This window comes from Trichechus manatus, unplaced genomic scaffold (genome assembly GCF_000243295.1).
Source record: "Trichechus manatus latirostris isolate Lorelei unplaced genomic scaffold, TriManLat1.0 scaffold00035, whole genome shotgun sequence".
Taxonomy (NCBI): domain Eukaryota; kingdom Metazoa; phylum Chordata; class Mammalia; order Sirenia; family Trichechidae; genus Trichechus; species Trichechus manatus.
The window spans coordinates 7,244,305-7,269,340 of NW_004443971.1; the positions used below are offsets into that span (position 1 = coordinate 7,244,305).

A 25,036-nucleotide genomic window follows, 5' to 3' on the forward strand; every position below is an offset into this window, starting at 1 on the left:
TCTCAAGAGATTGCCTCAGGACACAATCCAATCTTGTAGATTGAGTCCTGCCTTACTAACACAACTGCCACCCATCCTCCCTCATTAACATCACAAAGGCAGGATTTACAACATATAGGAAAATCACACAATAGCAGGAATCATGGCCCAGCCATATTGATACACACTTTTTTGGTGGGACATAATTCAATCCACGACACCATGTATTCCTTCCATCTGCTTTTGATGCTTCCTGCGTTTTTAATATTTTCCCTGTAGAATCCTTCCGTATTCTAACTTGAGGCTTAAATTTCTTCTTCAGTTATTTCAGCTTGAGAAATGCCGAGCATGTTCTTTCCTGCTGCCTTCCTAAATCCAGGTCTTTGCACATGTCATTATAATACTTTACTTTGTCTTCTCAAGCCACCCTTTGAAATCTTCTGTTCAGCTTTTACTTCATCATTTCTTCAGTTTGCTTTAACTACTCAACATTCAACAGCAAGTTTCAGAGTATCTTCTGACATCCATTTTGGTCTTTTCTTTTTTCCTGTCTTTTTAATGACCTCTTGCTTTCTTCACATATGAAGTCCTTGATGTCATTCCACAACTCTCACCTGGTCTTCGGTCATTAGTGTTCAATTCGTCAAATCTATTCTCGATATGGCCTCTAAATTCAGGTGGGATATACTCATAGTCTTACGTTGGCTCTTGTGGACTTGTTCTAACTTTCTTCAGCTTCAACTTAAACTTACTTACGAGCAATTGATGGTCTGTTCCACAGTTGGCCCTTGACCGTGTTCTAATTGATGATATTGAACTTTTCCATCACCTCCTTCCACAGATATAGTAAATTTGATTCCTCTGTATTCCATCTGGTGAGGTCCAGGAGTATAGCTGCCATTTATGTTGTTGAAAAAAGGTATTTGCAGTGAAGAACCATGCATACCTGGTATGAATCCTACTTGGTCATGATGTCTTATTTTTTGATATGTCGTTGAATTCTATTGGCTAGAATTTTGTTGAGAATTTTTTTGTCTATATTCATGAGGGATACTGGTCTGTAATTTTCTGTTTTTGTGGAGTCTGCCTGGTTTTGGTATGAAAGTTATACTGACTTTACTGCTTGCTTGTCTGCGGGCACAATAGCTCTTACCACCTTTTCCAGGTGGACAAGGCAGCAGCAGACAGGTTGAGCCCGCTTGTCTGTTCACTGGTTTGGCAAGGTGCCTGAGTGTGCACTGGACGGGCACTGTCTCCCTCCTGATGTTTGTCCAGTGGTGTGGGAGTGTTTACAGCCCCTTGCCAGATAGGCAGGGTTGTCAGACGGGGAGTGGTACAGGCTCACTTTCCTCAGTTCAGCAGCTGGTTGAGGGGTAGGAGGGAAGGGGCGATGTAGGCCCAGTGCAGCCGCAGGCCTGAGCCAGGGACACTCTAGCTGCAGCGGCACAGAGACAGCCAGTGGGAAGGGTTCATGGGGTATAGGACTCTGTGGGAGAAAGAAGGAAAAAGAAAGAAAAAAAGGGGGGTACCTGGCAGATGGAAGCAGGGTGGACCTGGGGGCTGATAGGAAGGGAAGAGGTGGCGTATGGGGCTAGGCAGGAGGTAGAAAGCAGTCGGACGGTGGCTCTTTAGCCACAGTCGTGTGGCATGTCCCAGGGGGAATGAGTGGAGGTGGCTTATGTGCTAGGTGAGAGGGAAAGAAAAATAAACACAATAAAATAAAAAGATGGTGCAGTGAGGGCTGTGGGGTGGGGGTGGGTGGGAACTAGAGTGGTGGTGGGCCTGTAGGTCTCTACCTGTGGTGGTGGGGTGAGGGGCAGCGGAAAGGGGTAGAGGTGGTGTACAGGGCTAGGTGGGAGGGAGAAAGAGATGGTAAAAAGGGGAAAAAAAGAAAAAAAACAGCGCTGTGGGAGCTGTCAGGTGGGGGTGGAGCGGATCCGAGCTGGTGGCAGTTCGGTGTCTTTCTAGCTAAGGAAGTGTGGCGTAGCTTGGCGGGAAGGGGTAGAGGTGCGGTACAGGGCTAGGTGGGAGGTATAAATAAAAAGGAGAAAGGAGGAAAAAAAGAAAAAGAAAAAAAATGGTATAGCAGGAGCCTGTGGGTGGAGCGGGGTGAAACCTGGCTGGTGGCAGGCTGGTAGCTCTCTAGCCAAGGTGGCTCGGTATGGCCTGTTGAGGGGGTGAAGGTGGTGTACAGGACAGAAGGGTGAGGGTTTGGAAAGCATGTTTCTCTGGTTACTGGGTGTTCTTTCTCCTGCTAGGAACTCCATGAAGCTGGCTTCCTGTACTCCCTGTCCAGGGTCACTGATGGCTGTGCTCCAAGATGGCAACGCAGTGCCATGTTAGTTGGCAGGGGACCTCCACTCTGTATCTCTCCTCATTCTCTTTTTTCCTTCAGTTTCTTCTTCCATTTGGTGTTTAATGTATTTTTTTTATCCTTTTATGTGATGGTTAGGGTTCCAGGATTGACATTTTGTTATCTGTTTTACTTAGTTTTTCAGGTCTCTGCTGCAGAGGGATGCCATGATGCATCTGTCTAGGGCGCCATGTTGGCTCCACCTCCTTTTTTATTCTGATGAGTGGGTTTGTTAACTCTCTTAGTGGCTACCTTCCAATTTATTTCTTGGTATTGCCTTGACTTTCTCTCCATATGAAAGTTCTGTAACTTCACCATTTATTTACCCTTTTTGTTTTGATGTTGTAATTTATAGATTAATATCTCTGCTTGCCTGTTTTCAGTCTTTTAGCTTTGTTCTATTTTTGGGAATTCTTTATCTGGGTTGGTGTCTGGATGATGCTGACCTGTGTCCTGATCTCAGTTTGTTGTCTAATACTGCTAATTCTTTATCTGAAGGACACCTTTTAACATTTCTTATAAGTCTGGTCTGGTTTTTACAAATTCCCTTAATTTTTGTTTATCTGGAAATGACCTAATTTCACCACCATATTTGAGAGACAGTTTTGCTGGATATGTAATTCTTGGTTGTCAGTTTTTTCTTTCAAGGTTTTATATATGTCATCCCATTGCCTTCTGGCCTCCACGGTTTCTGTCGAGTAATCAGAGCTCAGTCTTATCATTTCCCCTTTGTACATGACATTTCGTGTCTCCTGAGCTGCTCCCAGGATTCTTTCTTTGTCTTTGATTTTGGCAAATTAGATTATGATATGTTGTCGTTTCTTTTGTGGTCTATCCTGTAAACGGTTCACTCAGCTTCTTGGATGGGTTTCTTCTCATCTTTCATCATAAAAGGAAAGTTTTCTTTCAGCAAATATTCAACAATTCTGTGTTTTCCACTGCCTCCTCCTGTTCTGATACTGCGATCATGTGCAAATTTTTCCTTTTGATAGTGTCCCACATAATTCTTAGGCTTTCTTCATTCTTTTTTCTGATTTTTCCTCAAACAAACTGGTGTCAATAGATTTGTCCTTAATTTTGCTAAGTCTGTCTTCCAGTAATTCAATTCTATTCCTATATCCTTCTATTAAATTGTCCATTTCTGAAAATATATTGTTAAACTTTTGGATTTCTAGTTGTTGTTTTTGTATGATTTCTAGTTGTCTATTTATTTTGTCATTTTGTTCTTGCATTGTTTTCCTCAGTTGTTCTATTGCTTTGTCTGTGTTTTCCCTGGTTTTATCTGGTTTTCCTTTATCTCTTGGAGAACCACTGAAAATTAAAAAGTATTTTGAATGCCTTTTCAGGTAGTTACACTGCGATTTCTTCCTCCAGGAGGTTATATGAGCTTTATTTTGTCACTTGCTGGAGCAATCCTGACCTGTTTCTGTATGTGATTTGATATTGTCTTGTTTTCGAGGCATAAAGGTGTTATTATATGTATTGATTTACTGTTTGTCTGCTGCATCCTGACTCTTTGTTTTGATATGTCTGAGCAGGCAGAGCGTGTGTGATACGCTAGTCACTAGTCTGGTCACACTGGTGCTCTCACCTCCCATCTCCAGGTGGGTGGGGCAGTAACTGGGTGTGAGAGCATGGTTCTCTGCTTGCTGGTCTTGGGCAACTGAGGATATAGCTGGTGTTTCTGGTGAGATGATGTATCTCTCCAGCTGGTCAGCTGGACGTGGGTGCAAGAAGCGTTCTCACTGGCCACTGGGTTGGGTATTGTGTGCGCACTCTGTTGGTTGCTGGGTGTTCTAGTTGAGGGTGTCCAGGTCGTCAGTCACTGGGTGAGTAGTAAAGAAACTCTCATTGACCATCCCTGGCAGGATGGGCTGGGTGGGGGTGGTCAGGGAGGGCACAAGCCTCCAGTTATAGAGGGGGCAATGTGGAGGGCAAGGTAGGGGAGATGTCACCAGCCCATATGTGCCCGGTTGGAGGGCATGCCCCTGTCCACTACAGCGTGCTGCTGGGGAGGATGTGCTACCCGTCCTCAGGCTCCCAGTGCAGGTGGTTGGAGGAAGTAGTAGGCGTCGCTGGACCACAGCCCTGGCACTGGTGGTTAGGTGTAGGAGCTCGCGGGTGCCTCTGCTTGCCAGGTCGAGGAATAGAGGGAGGTGGGTGGCAGGAGTGCGAACATGAGGACTCATGGTAGCTGGCACTCGCATAGTGGGCAGGGGCTGGGCGATGTACAGGATATCTTATGCACACCAACAGGCAGGTGGGAAAGGTAGAGCAGGGGTCGAAGTCATGCCGGAGCTGTCTGCTGGAGTGGGGGAGAAAGGGCAAGGTGGGTAGTGGGGCCTATGCTGGAATGTCCTGCTGGCACTTGGCGTGGTTGGGCGATGGGAAAGACAGGATGGGTGGCCAAGCTGAGCCGACTTGTCCTTTCTGAGCTCAGCGGGGTCAGTGGGCAGAAAGGGTGGGTTGGGCACTCAGCAGTCAGGAGAATGGGAAAGGTGGCGCGAGGGTGAAGCCACGCTGAAGTTGAGCTGGAACTGTTTGCCAATGCTCAGGTCTCTCGGGCAGGTGGTGGCATGGGGCCAAAGGAGCTAGAAGTGCCTGCCAGCACTGAGTCCCTCAGCCAGGCAGGTGAGGTGGGGCAGGTGGCTGAGTTGGGATGGGGGAAGAAAAAGAAAACAGAAGTGGGGAGACTTGTACTGTGGTCCGCAGCAGACTGGGCTGCAAGGATGAGGGGCTTGTGCTGTTTTTCACCTTGTTTCAATTTGGGTGTGTCTTCTCAGTTTCTCTGTGTCCTGATGGGAATTGCATGAAGGTGCCTCCTATGCTCCTCACCTGGGATCACTGCTGTCTTTGTCTCAACATGGCCCCGTCACGCTGGGCCAGTCTTTTCTTGTTCACTGTTTTCAGTTAGTTTCTTCTTCCAGTTGGTATCCGATCTAGTTCTTTATTCCTTCATTTGATGCTCAGGGTTCCCGGACTGACGTCTATATCTATTTTACTTGGTTTTTCAGGTCTTTGCTGCAGAAGGACATTGTGTTGCGTATGACTAGTCTACCATTTTGGCCAGTAGCCCAGAGTATGTACTCTGAACGACTGCAGGTTTTTTTTAAGAGGGGGAGTCAAGTCATTTGTTTGTCATTTACATGAAAACAGAAAATTTAGGGGTAGAGGGAGAAGAAGAAGGGAGCTACCCAGTTGCTTAGATTTCTGAAATTTGCTGAAAACTGTATTATGGCCTATAATATGGCCTATCTTGGAGTGTATATTTTGCTGTTGTTCAGTGGTTGTCTTCTTTCAAGGGTCAAATATTCTCCAGTGTCTCCATGCTGTTGATCACTCTCCAGTGTCCAGTGCCTTAAACATTTTTTTTTTTTTAAATATATTTTGTCCAGAGTTTATCACTGTTATTAGTGAGGGGGTTACTCTGTTACAAGGTACTACAACCATTACCTGTTGCCAGAACTCACAGACATCTTGTAATACAAGATAAAACCTTATTTTTAAGCCAGTATGTGTTAGACTTTTTGTTTCTCTCAAGCAAAAAAAGTCCTAACACATGCATATACACTGTAGTTCACAATGTATAAACTCAAATGCCAAGAATATTGGGGGTGGGGGTTTCCTTCAACTAGAACTATTATCAACTCTACTTGACCTATATTAAATTAAATTAGAAACTAATTTTACAGGAAGAAAAGGCACATAATTTGACTGTTTTTTCTTATGTCAGTAAAATTATTTACAAAATGTTTTCACAGTATTTACAAATGAAGAAGGATATACATTCAAAGATTGTTACCTTTACACTTAGGAGGCTCGCTACTCCATTCTCCATTGGCAGAACAAACAAGGCTTTCTTGTCCAACAAGTGAATATTGATCTGATCCACTTTGACGATTACAACTATAATGTACTACGTCACTATATGCAAAGACTTCCTTTCCCATATTGCTGTACTGTCCATTTTCTATGTTTGGAGGTGGTGCACACAAAACCCCTTAAAAAGGGAAAAAAGAGAAAATCATTCATATATATATATACACACACTTATCTACACACACACATATACGAAATGGGAAATGAAAGGCACAAGATTAAGACTTCATTAGTTAAGTTTTATGAACTGCCTTCAATAAATTCATCAACATGATTTCTACAAGCTAGTTATGAATCCAAAAACCACTTGGAAGAAGGTTTCTATGTAAAAATGCATTATCCCAAATTCAAAGCCATACCTTAGAAATAAGCTTTAAGAATACAACATTTTCTTAAGGTATGAAATACCTATATTTACCTGCAAGGCCATGCTAGTAATCATAAGAGATTTTGATAACTTAAGGAAAACTTGAGCTTCTGAGTAAAAATAAAACTGAACTCCAGTTGAGAAATGCTTTACAATTTATAAATATATCCATCCTCTACCTCTGTGTTTCACAGTAATACTAAGAAATCACTGTATCGTTTCACTCTTATTCTCATGAGTGCACAGTAAAAGTTTCCAGAGGCTCCTAACTGTGTGAATATTGCAATAGACTGAATGCAGAAGTAAATACAAGAATCCAGATGTCTTCCTTTAAGCCAAATACTGAAGAGATTTGCAAAATTGTAAAACAATGCCACTATTCTATTATTCTTGTTTTGGAAAATTTTTATTTTTCATAAAAATATACTAAATATGTTAACATGTACCAAGTTTACTATTCTTAAAAAACGAATAAATTAATATTTTAAAAAGTCTCAGTTTTAATTCCAGTATGATAAATATCAATAGATACAAAGAAAAGCCCTGTGGGGTCCTCCTCAATTTAAAAGTGTAAAGGGGTCACGAGGCCGAAAAGCTTGAGAACTGTTAATCTAAACTTTTAAAAACAGAATTTACTTACTTTCACATATCGGAGGATCACCGCTCCATCTAACTGAACCTTCAGCAATCTCACAATATAAAGTTTTTTTACCAATGAGGTAATGACTAAGTGAGAAAAGAAAAGGTTACTGTTTTCTTTAGCAGTTAACAAGATGCACATAATAATGCAGGGAATTTTTATATGGTTGTTTTTCTACACTGCAGTAGTTTTAGGGAAAGATTTCATAAATGACATATAGTAAAAGTGCTAACTAATCTACAGTTTAATCTAATAAACAGTATCTTCATTTGAATACATACTAGCCAGGGGCAAAAGTGTCCACATAAATCTGTCTGGCTTATTTGCTGCCTCCTGCAGTCACATTACACATTCATTTCTGTGCTTCTGCTCATGCCATTCTACTCAACGAGAACATGCATCTCAATAAGATCAGTCTCTAGAGCTGGACTGCGTGGATCTGAGTCTCACTTCCACAACTTACTAGTTATTTGAGCTTGGGCAAGTGACTTAATATTTCTCTTCCTCAGTTTCCTCATCTATAAAAAGGGGCTAATAATACATGCCTCACAGGACTGCTCTCAGGATCAAATGAGTTAGCATCTGGCACGTAAGTGCTATGTAGGTATTAGCTCTTATTGATACTCTTCAGATCACAGTATCTTTCTAGACATAGCTCAGGAATACCTCTACTCTATGAAATCTTCCCCGATGATTTAAATTCATGGTAATCTCTCCTCCTTCTGGACTCTCAGTCTAATTATCATAAATAATTCTATTTACTGGGCACTTCTCATTGACTATTTTGCTTTGATAACTCTCCGTATATATCGTATTTCTCAATAAGGTTACAACTTCCTTGAGAAGGTTCTATGTCTTAAACTTTTAATATTGCTCCAAGTGTCTAGTAGGCTCGCTCTCTGTAACTATTGACTGGATGCTCCAATATTCTTATTTCATCAAGTTAAAAAAACAGCACATAGTCACAGCTGACTTTTCCTCCAAGGCTCACTCATTTTTTCTATATTATGGTAGAGTACATTTACTCTCTCAGTGCACATTTTTCATAAATGCACAATATCCCCAAAATATACTATTAAAAGAGTCCTATAGAACAAAGTCTATTATTGAGTGCTTAGTGCTTCTCTTTGAGAAGCTTCACTCCTTTACAGCAATCTCAAAGATAAGGTTTTCCAACTGACAGATCTCGATCAACATGAGGGTCAAGGATAACCAGGTCAATTCTGGTCTAGTAACACTGACTACAGAATATATAGAGTTATATTCTGGATATAAGAATATCTTTGGTTGGCAATTCCACCTCCTACTTCTATAAGCCCTACTTCAGCTCTGAGAGTTGACATCTTTAAATAGGGTACACTTGGCTATCAAGCATAAAGTAACCAATGATTACTACACTTTTAATGTTTACAATAGGCTTATTATTTGATAAAACAGTATTATATAATTTTGCTTTCCTTCAATTCAAATTTCTTTCTATTTATTACACATCTTCCCAGTCTTCATGAAAATGCCAAGAGTTGTTTCGGTACAAGTACAATTTTTCACACAGACAGCAAAATGAATCAAGTTTACATGAATGCCTAAGAAGAAAAGTAAAACAAAAATGGAATTAGTAACATTTGCCTCATTTCCTCTAAGGAGCAACTTACTTACCCCTCGTCACAAACAAAGTCAATCTGTGAGCCAAACTCCAAGGTTTCATTTGTGAATATTACACGGCCATTTCCTGGGTCTCCTAGATTGCTACACCGTTTTTCTAAAAGAAAATAATTTGAAAATTGGTTTTTATACCAGTTTCCAAACATATATGAATAAAAAATCAAAATTCTACATTGTTCTTTTGAATTAATGGGAATGTTATTTTCTTGATTTAGCTACTACAATGGCAAACTTAAGACTCACATTTTCCCAGGCAACCAGTTGCCAAGAAAAAGATTCCCTGGAGATTTCTCAAAGCCTGAAAAAATACACTGCTTTCTAAAACCTAGTTTCTCAAGAAAATCATCATTGCAATAGTAGAGCATGCACCCTAAAATGTGACAAAGTCTCTACAGTAAGCGAAACAAACAAAAAGAGCTTTGTTTACTTACTTGTACAAGCTTCTGAGAGAGGTGTCCATGAGTTATCAGCCTGACAAACAGCAGTCCTGGCAAAGGAAGGCTTTACCATGTATCCTAAGCGACACTGATATTTGACTGACTCCCCAGGAGCATAACTGTCTTTAATGGGATCCATGAGCCTCATAGTTTCATATCTTGGTGGAGGAGCACAAGCATCTAGGGAAAAGGGAATGAGAACACAAAAATGAAGCAGTGACATGAATGACACCAGCCAGGGCCTGTGGTTTGACAGCAGGTAGTAGAGAATAAATGGAAAGGTCCTTGGCAAGACTGTTCAGTGCTTTTACCCAAGTGTTGGCAGTGGTGGCAGCATGTACCTTGCTTGCTTTAAACAATATCCTATTAGCTTTTTGATAAAGTGAATTTTCATTTGACAGTAAATTTGAGAGACAGCATCATTGTTTTTGGTCTTAAAAATATACAAAGGTATGCATTCTTTCCCACCTTTGTCTGGGGGTTCTCCCTAGAGACAGAACCAATGAGAGAGAGAGATTTACTTTAAGGAATTGGCTTATGGCATTGTGGGGGTTGGCAAGTCCAAAATCCATGGGTCAGGTCACAGGCTGGAAACTCCAGCAGTCTGTTTGAAATCTACTGGTCAGATGACAAGTTGGAAATTCTGGTAGGATGTCTATTTATAGTTTTGAGGCAGAATCTGTCTTCCTTGGGAAACCGCAGATTTTGCTCTTAAGGCCTTCAACTGATTGGATGTGGCCCACCCACGTTATCAAGGGTAATCTGCTTTACTTAAGGCCAACTGTAAATCCCTTCATAGAAACATCTACACTAGTGTTTGACTAAACAACTGGACATTACGGCCTAGCCAAGCTGACATGTAAAATTAATCATCAGAGTCCATCCCTTGTAAACTTGGCACCCACACATATCTCCTTGAACTATACTCCATCTCCAAAAAAAAAAAGACAATAACAAAGGGATACTTCTGCCTAATATAACTGTACTGTGTACAACCCAAAACACACTAACCTTTCCCCCAAAGAGGATGTACACACACATACATTTATTTAAAAAAAAATGCTCATAATAATTTCAGTCCTCATTTCTGCAGCTGCTCATGGGGTCATGTTGTGTGTTGTCTAGCTGACTCCAACTCATAGCGACGCTATAGGACAGAGTAGAACTGCCCCATGGGGTTTCCTAGGCTGAAATCTTTAAGAGAGCAGATAGCCATGTCTTTTCTCCCATGGATAGGCTGGTGGGTTTGAACCACTGACCTTTCGATTAGCGGCCAAGCACTTAACCATTGCACCACCAGGGCTACTATCCATCCCATATTCCCTTTGTCCTCAGCAAGCACCTCGGTTGTGGTTCTTTGCTTGGGGGGGTGACCCAAACCTTCATTCCTGAAGGGTCTGGGACATTAGCAGTCCTGCCTGAATTAGGTTTTTGTAGTTTTCCATTGATTGTAATCACAGGGCATGGCAGTACTAAGAGATGCCCTAAGGGATCTCCTGTATTCCATCTATATTCTTTCTTAACCTTCATTGTGTAATAACAGTTCGATTTCTGCCTGGTGATCAGGATAAATCACACCAGTCGGTACAGTAATTTCCTTCTTTGCCTGTTGATTCACAGGTATGAGCAGCCCAAAATGGCTGGGTGGCATTCTTAACTTCCAATTCAGTGGAATTATTGTTGTGTCTTCTAGTGGAAGCATTTCTCTCTTTGGAACTAAGACCTTTAAACCAGCAGAGCACGCAGGTGGCAAATACTTTGAAAGTAGATCACTAGGGGTAATAGTGAGTGGTGCCATTCCCATCTCTACCCTTGATTCCTGGATTTGTGAATCCTGGCTACGGGAGAAACAGCACCATTTATTAGACACTGGTTTAGAACATACACAGTTTCCTGGAGAATACTGTCCCAGCCCTGAAAGCTGGTGCCATAATGAAGTCTTCAAAAGGCCTTTCTACCGTTCTATCAAGTCAGCTGCTTCAGGATGATGAGGAACATGGCAGGAGAATTCCATGAGCATGGGCCCACTGTGTGTGTGAAGTGAGTTCCCTGATCAGAAGCAATGCTACATGGAATGCCATGACAGTAGATAAAGCATTCTGTAAGTCCGCAGATGGTAGTTTTGGCAGAAGCATTGTGTGCAGGGAAAAGAAATCCATACCCAGAGAAAGTGCCTATTCTTGTGAGAACAAAATGCTGCCCCTTCCATGATGGAAGTAGTCCAGTGTGATCAACCTGCCACCAGGTGGTTAGCATATCACCCTGGGTAATGGCCATATCAGGGACTTGATGCTGGTCTCTAACAAGTTGGCCTTGGTAAATGCAGGTCCATGTTGCTGAGCCCCATACATAACCTCCATCCCTGCCACCATGGCCACTTTGCTCATGAGTCTATTCGACAATAACTGGAGCGGCTGGGGAAAGAGGATGAATGGTATTCACCGAATGGGTCATCCTATCCACTTGATTATTAAAATCCTCCTCTGCTGAGGTCACACTTTGGTAAGCATTCGTATGAGACACAAATAGCATTAGGTTTTCAGCCCATTCAGAGAGGTCTATCCACACACCTCCTCCCCCAACCTCCTTGTCACCAATTTTCCAATCATGTTCCTGCTAAGTCCCTGACCATCCAGACAAACCACTGGCCACATCCTATGAATTGGTATACAATCACACATCTGGCCATTTGTCCTTCCAAGCACATGAACCACTCGGTGCACTACTCGAAATTCTGCCCACTAAGAGGATTTCGCTTCACCACTGTCCTTTAGGTAAGTCCGAGGAAGAGGCTGTAGTGCTATAGCAGTTCCCTTCCTGGTAGTGCCTGCATATCACAGAGAATCTTTGTAAATTAGGCCCGAGTTTTCTCTTCCTCAGTCAACTGATCATAGGGAACTCCCCCCATGAGACCACAGATGCTGACTGGGAGAGACGGGATATGCTGTGAGAAGGAGTTTCCTGCATCGAATATTTGTGGACTCACTGCAAGAAAAGTGGGAACACGGTTCATATCACTATTGTTGCTGCTGTGTGCTGCTGAGTCAATTCCGACTCCTAGCAACCCTATATGACAGTAGAACTGCCCTACAGGATTTCCTAGGCTGTAATCTTTATGGGAGCAGATTGCCTGGTCTTCTCTCCTGCAGAGTGGGTTCGAACCACTGACCTTTCAGTTACCAGCTGAGTGCACTTAACCATTATGCCACAAACCAGAAGACAAACCATTATCACTGGACCCCTAGAAATTTCATCGAAGTGAAAGGCCCCTGAATTTTTGTCAGATTTATTTCCCACCTTCTAACATGCAGTGTCTTACCAATAAGTCTACAGCAGTTACTACTTTTTGCTCACTAGGTCCAATCAGCATGAAATCATCACTGTAATGGACCAGTGTGACATCTTAGGGAAGGGAAAGGTGATCAAGGTCCCTGCAGACTAAATTATGACATAGGGTGGAGAGTTGATATATCACTGAGGGAATGTAGTGAAGGTGTGTTGCTGGCCTTCCCAGATGAAAGGAAACTGCTTCTGGTGGTCTTCACTAACAAGTATTGAGAAAAAACCATTTACCAAATCAATAGCTGTGTACCAGGTATCACTGCTCAAGGCATGAAATCGTATCTGCAACAGAAGCTGCAACTGGAGTCACCACCTGGTTAAGTTTACGGTAATCCACTGTGATTCTCCAGGAACCATGTATTTTCTGCACAGGCCAAAGAGGCGAGTTGAATGCGGATGTGGGAAAAATTACTAACCCTGCATCCTTCAAGTCCTCGATGGTGGCACTAATCTTTGCAATCCCTCCAGGAACGTGGTATTGCTTCTAGTTTACTATTTTACTAGGCAGAGGTAGTTCTAGTGGCTTCCACTTGGCCTTTCCTACAATAATAGCCTTTCCTCCACAGGTTAGGGAACCAATGTGGATATTCCGCCAGTTGCTAAGTATGTCTATTCCAATGACACATTCCAGAACTAGGGAAATACCACAAGATGGGTTTGTGAGACAAGCTTGAGTTAAAATTCCATTGATCACCTGATCTTCATAAGCTGCTATTCTGACTGGTTTACCACGGTGATGTTTTAGGTCCCTTGGAATTATTGTCAGTTCAGAACCAGTGTCCAGTAATCCCGAAAAGTCTAATTATTTCCTTTTCCCCAGTGCACAGTCACTCTGGTAAAAGGCTATAGGCCCCTTTTGGGAAGGCTAGGAGAAAGACTAATTGTATAAATTTTTGGCAGTGCAGTGGGGTCCTTCCTCATGATCAACACCACAGGTCTCTGTAAGTCATACCATTCTGATTACCATATTTCTACACAAATAAAGTGCGCTTTATATGTGTTTGTCAACCACACTAAAAATTGGCATAGTGGTGCTTATGAAAATACCTCATGGCGGGGAGTACAGAGAGCAAACACACGTAGAAGGTGTGAGTTATTTGCATAAAAACTCTGCTGTCCTTTATGGTAACCATGCCCACTTTGTCTCTGGTGATTAAGTGCTGCCACTTGGCCATTGTCACCTTGGGATCCAATCACCCCCACTGCATTTAGGTTTCTGTGATCACATTAAGGTTGTGCGTCTACTTGGCTTGGCCATGATTCTCAGCGGTTTGGCAGTTATGATGTAGTGCGGCAGTCGTATGATGATGTGATCACTTCCATGATGAGATTCGATATAATGTGATCACCTCCAAGACGGGATATGCTGTGAGAAGGAGTTTCCTGCATCGAATATTTGTGGACTCACTGCAAGGCTAGTGGGCTTCTCCACCCCCATCTAATGAGATTAACCCAGCTATGTCTAAAAAGCCTTTGTACGAGTCATGGTCTGGGGCATCACCTGAGGCAGATGCCTTACGAGACAATGCTGAATGTTCTCAAAACATATGCCCACCACCGATTTTGCCTTCTAGGCCTATAACTAGACACAAGTCCCAGCGAGCCCCAAAAGGTAAAGTACAAACTGTAACCCAAGAGGAGGTATGCTATACTCCAAAAGAACTGCTTGGCTTTTCTAGTATGTATGAACAAAAACCCGAGGACTATGTATGGGAATGGCTATTAAGGGTGTGGGATAATGGTACAAGGAATATAAAGTTGGATCAGTCTGACTTTATTGATACGGGCCCACTAAGCACAGATTCTTCATTCAATGTTTCAGCTCAAGAGGTTAGGAAAGATCTAATAGTTTATTTGGTTAGGCGGCTGAAGCACACATTACACGGTGGTCTACACTAAATCAAGTTGAAGAACCAGACCTGCCTTGGTATACTATAGAAGAAGGTATCCAAAGGCTTAGGGAAATCGGCATGCTAGAGTGGATTTATCAGGTTAGACCCACAGACTCACATCTGGAGTGCCCAGAGGACGCACCTTTTACCTTAACTGTGAGGAACAAATTTGTGAAGGGAATCCCAGCATCTTTGAAGACTGCTGTGATTGCTATTTTATATAAGTCAGATTTGACAGTGGAACTGCCCTAACTGAATTAAGACACTTAACTACAATGAGGCTGACTGGACCCTGTGGTAGCAGGGGCCAAGTGGCCGCACTCAATTGACAAAGACAAGGTGGGCGTGGTTATCGTAATGGACAGCGGAATCAAAGCAGTAATCAGAACAATCTGACTTGTTCCGACTTACGGCATTGGCTACTTAGTCATGGTGTCCCTAGGAGTGAAATAGATAAGAAATCTACTAAGTATTTACTTGATCTGTACAAACAAAGAATTCTACGTCAAGGGAACAGCAGTCTAACTTGAACCGCCAGAATAGAGTCACAATCCCTCAATCAATTCCCAGACTTGAGTGAGTTTATAGACTCACAAACCCTTGAATGAAGGGGAGGCCGGGTCCCCCTGAGGAAGGACTCCAATACACTGCCAAAACCTTATACTGTTAATCTTTCTTCCAGCCTTCCCCAAAGGGATCTACAGCCTTTTACTAGAGTGACTGTTCTTTGGGGAAAAGTAAACAATCAGAATATCACGGTTTGAAGTATGTCCCCCAAAAAATGTGGGTCAATTTGGCTGGGCCATGATTCCCAGAATTGTGGGGCTGGCCTCCATTTTGTGATTGTAATTTTATGTTAAAGAGGATTAGGGCGGGATTGTAACACCACCCTTACCCAGGTCACATCTCTGATCCAATGTAAAAGGAGTTTCCCTAGCGTGTGGCCTGCACCACCTTTTACCTTACAAGACATAAAAGGAAAGGGAAGCAAACAGAGAACTGGGGGCCTTGTACCATCAAGAAAGCAGTGCCAGCAGCAGAGTGCGTTCTTTGGACCGGGGTCCCTGCGCCGAGAAGCTTCTGGTCCGGGGGAACACTGATGAGAAGGCTGAGAGAGAGAAAGCCTTCCCCCGGAGCTGACCCCCTGAATTTGGACTTTTAGCCTACTTTACTGTAAGGAAATAACATTTTCTTTGTTAAAACCATCCACTTGTGGTATTTCTGTTATAGCAGCACTAGATAACTAAGACACAGACTTTTTGGGAATTACTGGATACTGCCTCTGAACTGACCCTAATTTCAAGAGAACCAAAACGTCACTGTGGCTCACCAGTCAGAATGGAGGCAAATGGAAATCAAGTATTAATGGAGTCTTAGCTCATGTCCGTCCCACAGCAGGTTCTCCCTCTAACTCATTCTATAGTGATTTCCCAGTCCCAGAAGGCATAACTGAAAGAACCCGCACACTGGATCCCTGACAAGTGGGAGAAGGCTATTAACAATACGAAAAGCCAGACAGAAGTCATTAGAACTGCCCCTACCTAGGAAAACAGTAAACCAAAAGCAATTCCTGGAGGGACTGTAGAGATTACTGCCACCATCAAGGACTTGAAGGATGCAGGGGTTGTGATTCTCACTCACCACATCTCCATTCAACTCGCCTATTCGGCCTGTGCAAAAAACAGATGGATCTTGGAGAATAACAGTGGATTACCAAAAACTTAACCAGGTGGTGGCTCAAACTGCAGCTGCTGTTTCAGATATATTTCATTGCTTGAGCAAATTAATACATCTCCTGGTACCTGGTATGCAGCTATTGATCTGGCTAATGCCTTTTTCTTCATACCTGTTTCAAAGGACCACCAGAAGCAGTTTGCCCTCAGCTGATAAGGCCAGAAATACACCTTCAGTGTCCTACCTCAGGACTACATCAACTCTCTAGCCCTATGTCCTAATTTAGTTCGCAGGGACCTTGATCACCTCTCCCTTCCACAAGACATTACACTGGTCTATTACACACTGATGACATTATGCTGATTGGATATAATAAAGAAGAAGCATCAACGACTCTGGACTTACTGGTAAAACATGCATGCTAGAGGGTGGGAAATTAATCCCACAAAAATTCAGGCGTCTTCCACCTCAGTGAACTTTCTAGGGGTCAAGTGGTATGGGTCATGTCAAAATTATTCCTTCTAAAGTGAAGGATAAGTTATTGCATCTAGCTCCTCCCACAACTAAAAAGGAGGTACACCACCTGGTGGGCCTCTTTGGATTTCGGAGGCAACATATTCCTCATTTCGGTGTGCTCCTCCAGCCTATTTATCAAGTGACTTGAAAAGCTACTAGTTTTGAGTGGGGCCCAGAACAAGAGAAGGCTCTACAACAGGTTCAGGCTACAATGCAAGCCGCTCTGCCACTTGGGCCATATGATCTGGCTGATCCGATGGTGCCTGAAGTGTCAGTGGCAGATAGAGATGCTGTCTGGACTCTTTGGCAGGCCCCTATTGGTGAATCACAGCACAGACCCTTAGGATTTTGGAACAAAGCCCTGCCATCCTCTGCAGATAACTACTCTCTTTTTGAGAAACAGCTTTTGGCTGGTTACTGAGCCTTAGTAGACACTGAACGCTTAACTATGGGCCATCAAGTCGCCATACAGCCTGAGCTGTCCATCATGAACTGGGTGTTGTATGACCCACAGAGCCATAGAGTTGGCTGTGCACAGCAGCACTCCATCATTAAATAGAAGTGGTGTATATGAGATTGTGCCTGAGCAGGACCTGAAGGAACAAGTAAGTTGCATGAGAAAGCAGCCCAAATGCCCATAGTCTCCACTCCTGTCACATTACCTTTCATCTCCCAGTTTGCATCTATGGCCTCATGGGGAGTTCCTTATGATCAGTTGACTGAGGAAGAGAAAACTCGCGCCTGGTTTACAGATGGTTCTGCGCGATATGCAGGTGCCACTCGAAAGTGGACTGCGGCAGCACTACAGCCCCTTTCTGGGACCTCCCTGAAGGACAGTGGTGAAGGGAAATCCTCCCAATGGGCAGAACTTTGAGCAGTGCACCTGGTTGTTCACTTTGCTTGGAAGGAGAAATGGGCAGATGTGCAACTGTATACTGATTCATGGGCTGTGGCCAATGGTTTGGCTGGATGGTCAGGGACTTGGAAGGAACATGATTGGAAAATGGAGACATGGAGGTATGGGGAAGGGGTAGGTGGATAGACCTCTCTGAATGGGCCAAAGAAGTGAACATATTTGTGTCCCATGTGAATGCTCACCAAAGGGTGACCACAGCAGAAGAGGATTTTAATAATCAAGTGGCTAGGATGACATGTTCTGTGGAAACCATCAATCTCTTTCCCCAGCCATTCTCATCACTGCTCAGTGGGCACATGAACAAAGTGACCCTAGTGGCAGGGATAGAGGTTATGCACTGGCTCAGCAACATGGACCTCCACTCACAAAGGCTGACTTGGCCACAACCACTGCTGAGTGCCCAATCGGCCAGCAGCAGAGACCAACACTGAGTCCCCAATATGGCACCATCCCTCGAGGTGATTAACCAGCAACCTGATGGCAAGTTGATTACAATGGGCCATTTCCATCATGGAAAGGGCATCAGTTTGTTCTTACAGGAACAGACACTTACCCTGGATATAGATTTGCCTTCCTTGCATATGGTGCTTCTGCCAAAACTACCATCCGTGGACTTAGAGAATGCCTTATTCACCATCATGGTATCCCACACAGCATTGCCTCAGATCAAGGGGCTCACTTCACAGCAAAAGAAGTGTGGCAGTGTGCCCATGCTCACAGAAATCACTGGTCTTACCACGTTCTCCATCATCCTGAAGCAGCTGGCCTGACAGAACAATGGAATGGCCTTCTTAAACACAATTACGGTGCCAGCTAGGTGGCAATACCTTGCCGGGTTGGGGCAATGTTCTCCAGGAGGCTGTACATGCTCCAAACAAGCATCCAATATGTGGTGCTGCTTCTCCCATAGCCAGGATTCACGGGTCCAGGAATCAAGGGGTGGAAGTGGGAGTGGCACCACTCATTATTACCCCTAGTGACCTAGTCAAAAAATTTTTGCTTCCTGTCCCTGCAACCCTATGCTCTGCGGGTCTAAGAGGTCTTAGTCTGAAAGGGAGGAATGCTCCCATCTGGAGACACATCCATGATTCCATTGAATTGGAAGTTAAGAATGCTACCTGGCCACTTTGGGCTCCTTATGCCTCTGGATCAACAGGCAAAGAAGGGAGTTACCATACTGGCTGGTGTGACTGATCCTGATTACCTAGAGGACAAAGGATTGATAAAACATAAAGGAGGTAAAGAAGAGTATGTCTGGAATGCAGGAGAACTCTTAGGGTGTCTCTTAGTACTACCATGCCCTGTGATTAAAGTCAATGGAAAACTACAGCAACCTAATCCCAACATGACTACTAATGACTTGGCCCCTTCAGGAATGAAGGTTTGGGTCACCCCACCAGGCAAAGAACCACAACCAGCTGAGGTGCTTGTTGAGGGCAAAGGAAATATGGAATGGGTGGTGGAAGAAGGTAGTTCTAAATACCAGTTACAACCACATGACCAGTTGCAGAAACAAGGACTGTAATTGTTACGATTATTTCTGCATCAAATATTTTTGTTTTCTTCACTTGTAAAATATAAGATGTAAACAGGGCTAGTGTGTTTTCGGTTGTATGTGTGTTAGTTGTATCATGTTAGGCACAAGTATGACTTTATAATTGTCTTTATAAAGAGACTATGTATGGTTTAAGGAGATGTGTACGGGTACCAAGTTCACAAAGGGTAGACTGGGATCATTAAGGTTGTGTGTCAACTTGGCTGTGCCACGATTCTCAGTGGTTTGGCAGTTAGGATGCAGTTCAGCAGTTGTATGATGATGTGATCACTTCCATGATAAGGTCTGATATATGTGATCACTCCCATAATGGGATCTGCTGTGAACAGCCAATCAGTTGAAAAGGAGTTTCCTTGGGGGTGTGGCCTGCATTGAATATAAGTGGACTCTCTGGTAAAGCTCATGGGCTTTTGCTCACACTGGGTCCTACAGCTGCCTCCTGTTCATCTGACCTCCGGTTCTTGGGACTTGAGCTAGCAGTTTACCTGCCGTCCTGCCTGCTGATCTTGGGATTTGTTGATCTTTGCAGCCTGTGAGCAAGATCAACAGATCTTGGGTTTGCCGCCCCTGCGGTGACATGAATCAGAAGAGGCCTCTATCCTGACCCACGGACTTGTGATTTTCCAGCCTCTACAATCACATAAGCCACTTCCTTGATATAAATCTCTATGTATTTATACATTTTACTGGTTTTGCTTCTCTAGAGAACTGAGCCTGAGAGAGTTTCCTAATTCAGTTGTGGCAGTTCCCATTGTAATATCTGCCCTACAGAGAAGAGTGATCACAGTGCTCTTCAAGGATGCTAGGGCTCCCCTCACAAGTTTACTCCTCACAGCTGTGGTGGAAGATGAGTCCTCTGGGCACTCCTGGGGTGGGTGGATAGGTATTCCATGATAAATTCACTCTAACATTCCAAGTCTTTGAATATCTTCTTCTACAGTATACCAAGGTAGTTCTGGCATTTCAACTTCACTTAGTGTGGGCCACCTTTTGGTCCATGTTTCAGCCAACCAACCAAACTAACTTCTGGAGCCCTTTTTAACCCATCAAACTGAAACACTGAATCCAGAATCTTTGCTTAATGGGCCACATAAATAAATTCAGCATGACCCAACTTTACATTCCTTTCACTGTTACCCTACACCCTTAATATCCATTTCCACACATATGTCCCCAATTTCTGTCTGTATAAATTAGGAAACCACGTAGTTCTTTCGGAGTGTAGCATACAACTCCCGTGGGTCACACTTGACTTCACCTTTGGAGGCCTGCCAGGACTTGATTCTAGTTATAGGTCTAGAAGAAAAGAGTGGGGAGTGGGTGGGTCCTGAGGAGAATCAGCAGTATCTTACAAGGCAACTGCCACAGGGGAGGCCATTACAGATTCTGTAGGCAAAGGGGTGAATTTTGTCAGAGGGAGGTAAAAGCACCCCTTCTCCTGGCAGACTCAGCAGAAATTAGAGTTTCAATGTAGCCAGCTGCATCAGTATCTGCCTAACTCTATTGTTTACACTTTCCACTGAGTTCTTCATTTCAGTTATTGTCTCTTCCAGTTCCAGTATTTGTTTTCTTTTTATGGTTTCTCTGTTTATATTCATTTTATTTGTTCATTGTTTTCCTTATTTCCTTTAGTTCCTTATGTTTTCCTTTAATTATTTGAGCTTGTTTAACATTGTTGTTTTGTATTCTTCCATTCTGTTCATTACTTGGGCTTCCATAGATACAGTGTCTCTCCCTTCATCTTGTTCATTTGGGTGAGTTGTCACTTCTACTCTCTTAGTATTTCTTATACTCTTTCGTTGACTTGCAGCATTAGATTTTTGCTTGATGTTAGTTTTCTCAGCTCTCCTCAGTAACTGGTGTTACAGACAGCACTGTTTTCTGGAGGAAATACTTGGGTGGGCAGTCTTCAAACCTTGCTTGTTCTCCCCCTCCCTCTCTACTGCAGACCAGCAGAGAGGATCTTTTTGGTCTTTCAGGGGGTCTCAATCAGAACTGAGCACTCGCACTAATCGATCTGTCCACCTCATGGCACTACTTTAGTTCTCTATTTCTTGTTTTGCTGTCCTCTATGACCTTTGTGACATTCCTGCAACTGAACGTTGAGCCCAGCCCTCTCGAATTATCTGCGGGGTAACCAGAAAGAGTTCTTCTGTCCCCATCCAAAGCTTCCCCTCACACTGTGTGTCTCCCGCCACAGGTTGGGCTCCTGTCCCCTCTTCAGGAACCACAGCCACCACCTGTGGGAGGTGTTGGTAGTGGGGAGAAAGGCCGGTGCACCTTAAGTGGTCCAGCAGGGGGATCTGTTTTGTCAAGCCTGGCCGGAGTTTGGGAGCCTTTTTCTGTGCACAAACTACACAATCTCTAGAGGGTCGGGGTTCCCCAGAACCTGCTCGCGAGTCCCTCTGGATCTGCATGATGGCTCCAGCAGAGAATGGAGCTGGTGTGGTCCATACACTCCAGGCGCTGGGAGGGAGAGGTGCAGAGATCGTGGAGGGAGCGCTTTCTCCTGCATTTCAGTTCTCTTCTCTGACTAGGTCCCTCAGCTGGTCTCTGTAGCCCTCCTCTGCCCACCTTCACAGATTTCCGCTGGGTCGGCAGAGAATTTCTTTTTTCTTCCCCAGTTCCTCTCTTTAATTTTGCTTAGCAAATTTTGTACTCTTTATGTTTGAACAAGTCCTCCTTGTGCGCTCCGGTCACCTCTGGAGTTGTTTTTGTCTCCCTCTGCTACACATTTCTTGATACAAAGACCCTTAACATCCACGGTGCCAGAATGGGACCTCTGGCCACATTTCGTTAATATAGGAAATGCCACAGAGGAGAAATTACACCCAATTTTTCAATCTGGTAAAGAGTTTTTGTGTATGTCTTGGTGTTTTTGGTGTTGGAGTTTGGAAACTTACTCTTCTTATGCCACCAACTTCCCAGAAGTCCCTACACAAGCTATTTTTAAACCTTCTTTGCTTCTTAGAAATGCAGACTCTGTCCCGACACCTGTCAATTTTATTTCTCACTCCCCACTTATTTCTAGACTCACAAAATCACTTACATTACTTTCAAAGCCATTAGATGGCCTCCTTCGTGTTAAATTCATTCTAACAGTCTCTTCCTCAGTAGTTGCTCCCTCCTGCCTGAAAGCTCTCTCTCCTTGGCTTCCAAGATACCACATGACCCTGGCTTTCAACTTGTCCTCTGGCTACTCTTCCCTCTCTGGCTGACGGGATAACACGATATTCCTAATGGGTCTGTTCTAGGACCTCCTGTTATTTCATTTTGCAGGTCTCCTTCGTTAAGTATATAAATTCCCATGACTTCATTACCACCGATAAGCAGCTGCCTCTCAAATCCCTCTCTCCGTCCTAGATCTCTAGCCAAGGTGCCAAGTGAATTGCGTCCCGACACACCTCTACTTGGAATGTGTCATGGGTATCTCAAATAACATAATGAAGCCTGAGTGTGGTCACTTTCGATTCATCACACTCACATATGCCCAGCAAACACATTACATATATTGTTTCCACCTCTTAAATGCCTGTTCAATCTCTCTACCGCTAACCTTTACTTCTATTTTAATTCAAGCCACTATCATTTCTTATCTGATGGATACAATCCAGGTCTCCTTACCTACCCTGCCACCTTTCATCCAATTCATTTTTCACATTGCTACCAGAGTGATATTTCTATGATCAAGGCTCTTCCAAGACAGACACCTGTTAATGGCTCCCCAATGCCCTCAAAGTAATGTCTAAGGTTCCTTAATATGGCTAATAGGCTTTTAAAGTCCTTCACTATCAGGACCCTGCTCTCTCGCTTGCACACTAGCTTCAAGCCATACTAAATTACTCGTACTGACTGTATGGATCCGGCTTTTTGGCACTTTAGGTGTCCATGCACTGTTTTACTTCAGCTTTGACCACAAGACACCGCCATTCTTCCCAACCACTCATCCTTCAGTTTCGTCTTAGATGTCCCTTCTTCCTTGAAGCTTCCTGATATCTCTCACTCCAAAAATTGGGTTAAATATCTTATGATGCTCTAATTTACTTTTCATACGGCAGTTGCTTATTATTTATATTCCCTATAAGACTGTCACCTTTTTGAGGACCGTGTTTCGTTCATCACTGCATTTCGAGCACCTAGTGCCAGAGCTGAATGAGTACTGTTGCCAGTTCTAAACGTTGTTAGACCAAAACTCACATTCTTCACCATTCAGCCAATTTGCTTTAGAGATATTCGTAAATGAAGTTTTTTTTTTTTTTTTTTTTTTTGGTCTTTTTATGCCTGTCTTCCAAATTTTGTAACTGGTTTAGTTATAGACATTTCCCGTATCAGTGTTTTTAGTTCTTTCATGTCAAAATATTTATGCTTTAATAGCTTATTATGAACTCATGCTCTGTTACTGCTATTATTAGAAACAGTATTTTAACATTAACAAAGGTGAACTCCAAATACTGCGGATTATATTTTTTTCTTAAATGAGTCGGAATCGACTCAATGGCAGTGGGCTTGGTTTTTGGTTTGGATGGCAATTACACATTTCAGAACTCTTCTCTTAGAACATCAGTGATGATAAAAAATAATTTGAGAAATAGCAAACACTAAGCACTGCCTGTGCCAAGCATTACTTTAAGTGCTTTTTAGCTTATTTAATCATCATCATCCTATGAGATACGTACTATTTATGGCTCGCTAAGATGAGTCATAGCTGAGGCACAGTAAGGGAAAGTAACTTGCCCAAGAATACATTTTTAGTAGATGGTAGACGCAATAGTCATACCAGGCAGCCTGGTTCTCAGGCCACAGTGTGAACCCCCGCACAACACTGCTTCCCACTCCCATCTCTCGGCTGGAACCACTGCATGCTGACACCAACACGCTCTATCTGCAAGTGAGTCCTCAGGAAACTGTCATCTCAATAGTTCCTGGAATTAAGGGCTCAAGCTACCCTAAAAGGAATGTAATAACATCATGGTCTGAATTTTATGACGTGATTGTTCCTTCCTTGCTCTCCTGTTTGCTTTTCCCAATTATTCACTGTGATCTAGTCGTTTGTTTTTTTCTCGCTTCTTTTGCCCTACTGCAGCCATACTGAGTATCTTGGCAGGCACTGAGCGCCCCGAGCTGTGTCACACTTCCATGTCTTTGTTCACATTGCTCTGTACACCCTTCCTTCCAGGTCAGCTATGACTCATGCTCATGTGTTCCTAGACTTAACCCACCTACCACCTCCTCTAGAAAGCATTTTCTGTCCATACCGCACATCCCCCCCCCGCCTACCCAGGAAGCAGTGACCAGTCACCTTCCCTTGAATTCTCCGCTGCCTGCATCTCTCAAGTAACTCTCACATGCTTTTGTGTTTAATACCTAACATGCCTGACTCCACAGTCAGGATTCTAAGCTTCTGTGCCTCATTTACCCACGTGACCATAACATCTAGCACAATACGTCCCTCATAACAGCTATTCAAAAAACATTTCATACTCAAAGTATTACGACTATCAAACACAAAACGATGGTGAAGAGTAAACTGTAATGAATTTCAGATTGAAAATAATCATCCTCAAGCTTTATGAATCGGAGAAAGGGATATGGCCATATAATTTCCTTTGTGGCTTATCTCCCAAGAGTCTGGTAACCTAACAACTGATCAGACAATGACTCTCTCTCTCTGCATTGTAATATGCAGAGTAAGAAAACTAAGAAACTACTATGCAACCACTTACTGATCTTGGGTTCCTTAAATTGGAAAGAAAAGAACTAAAATAGGCAGAAGAGATCGCAAACAACTGAGATTACAGGTTGCATCCAAATAAACAGAAAATCC

General features: G+C 43.3%; 1 protein-coding gene across 7 annotated transcripts in view; it reads right to left on the reverse strand.

Moving 5' to 3' along the window:
- Window positions 1-25,036, reverse strand: part of LOC101358307 (membrane cofactor protein) — a 65,454-nt gene that overhangs the window by 36,905 nt on the left and 3,513 nt on the right. For all 7 annotated transcript variants that reach the window (XR_002823918.1, XM_023730290.1, XM_023730288.1 and 4 more), the window contains exons 2-5: window positions 9,312-9,497; window positions 8,875-8,977; window positions 7,219-7,304; window positions 6,135-6,332 (exon numbers count right to left, since the gene is read on the reverse strand). Coding sequence is in view for 6 of the 7 variants with exons in the window: in XM_023730290.1 (XP_023586058.1) it covers window positions 6,135-6,332; window positions 7,219-7,304; window positions 8,875-8,977; window positions 9,312-9,497 (573 nt within the window). In the remaining variant the exon portion in view is untranslated. The remainder of the gene's footprint in view (window positions 1-6,134; window positions 6,333-7,218; window positions 7,305-8,874; window positions 8,978-9,311; window positions 9,498-25,036) is intronic.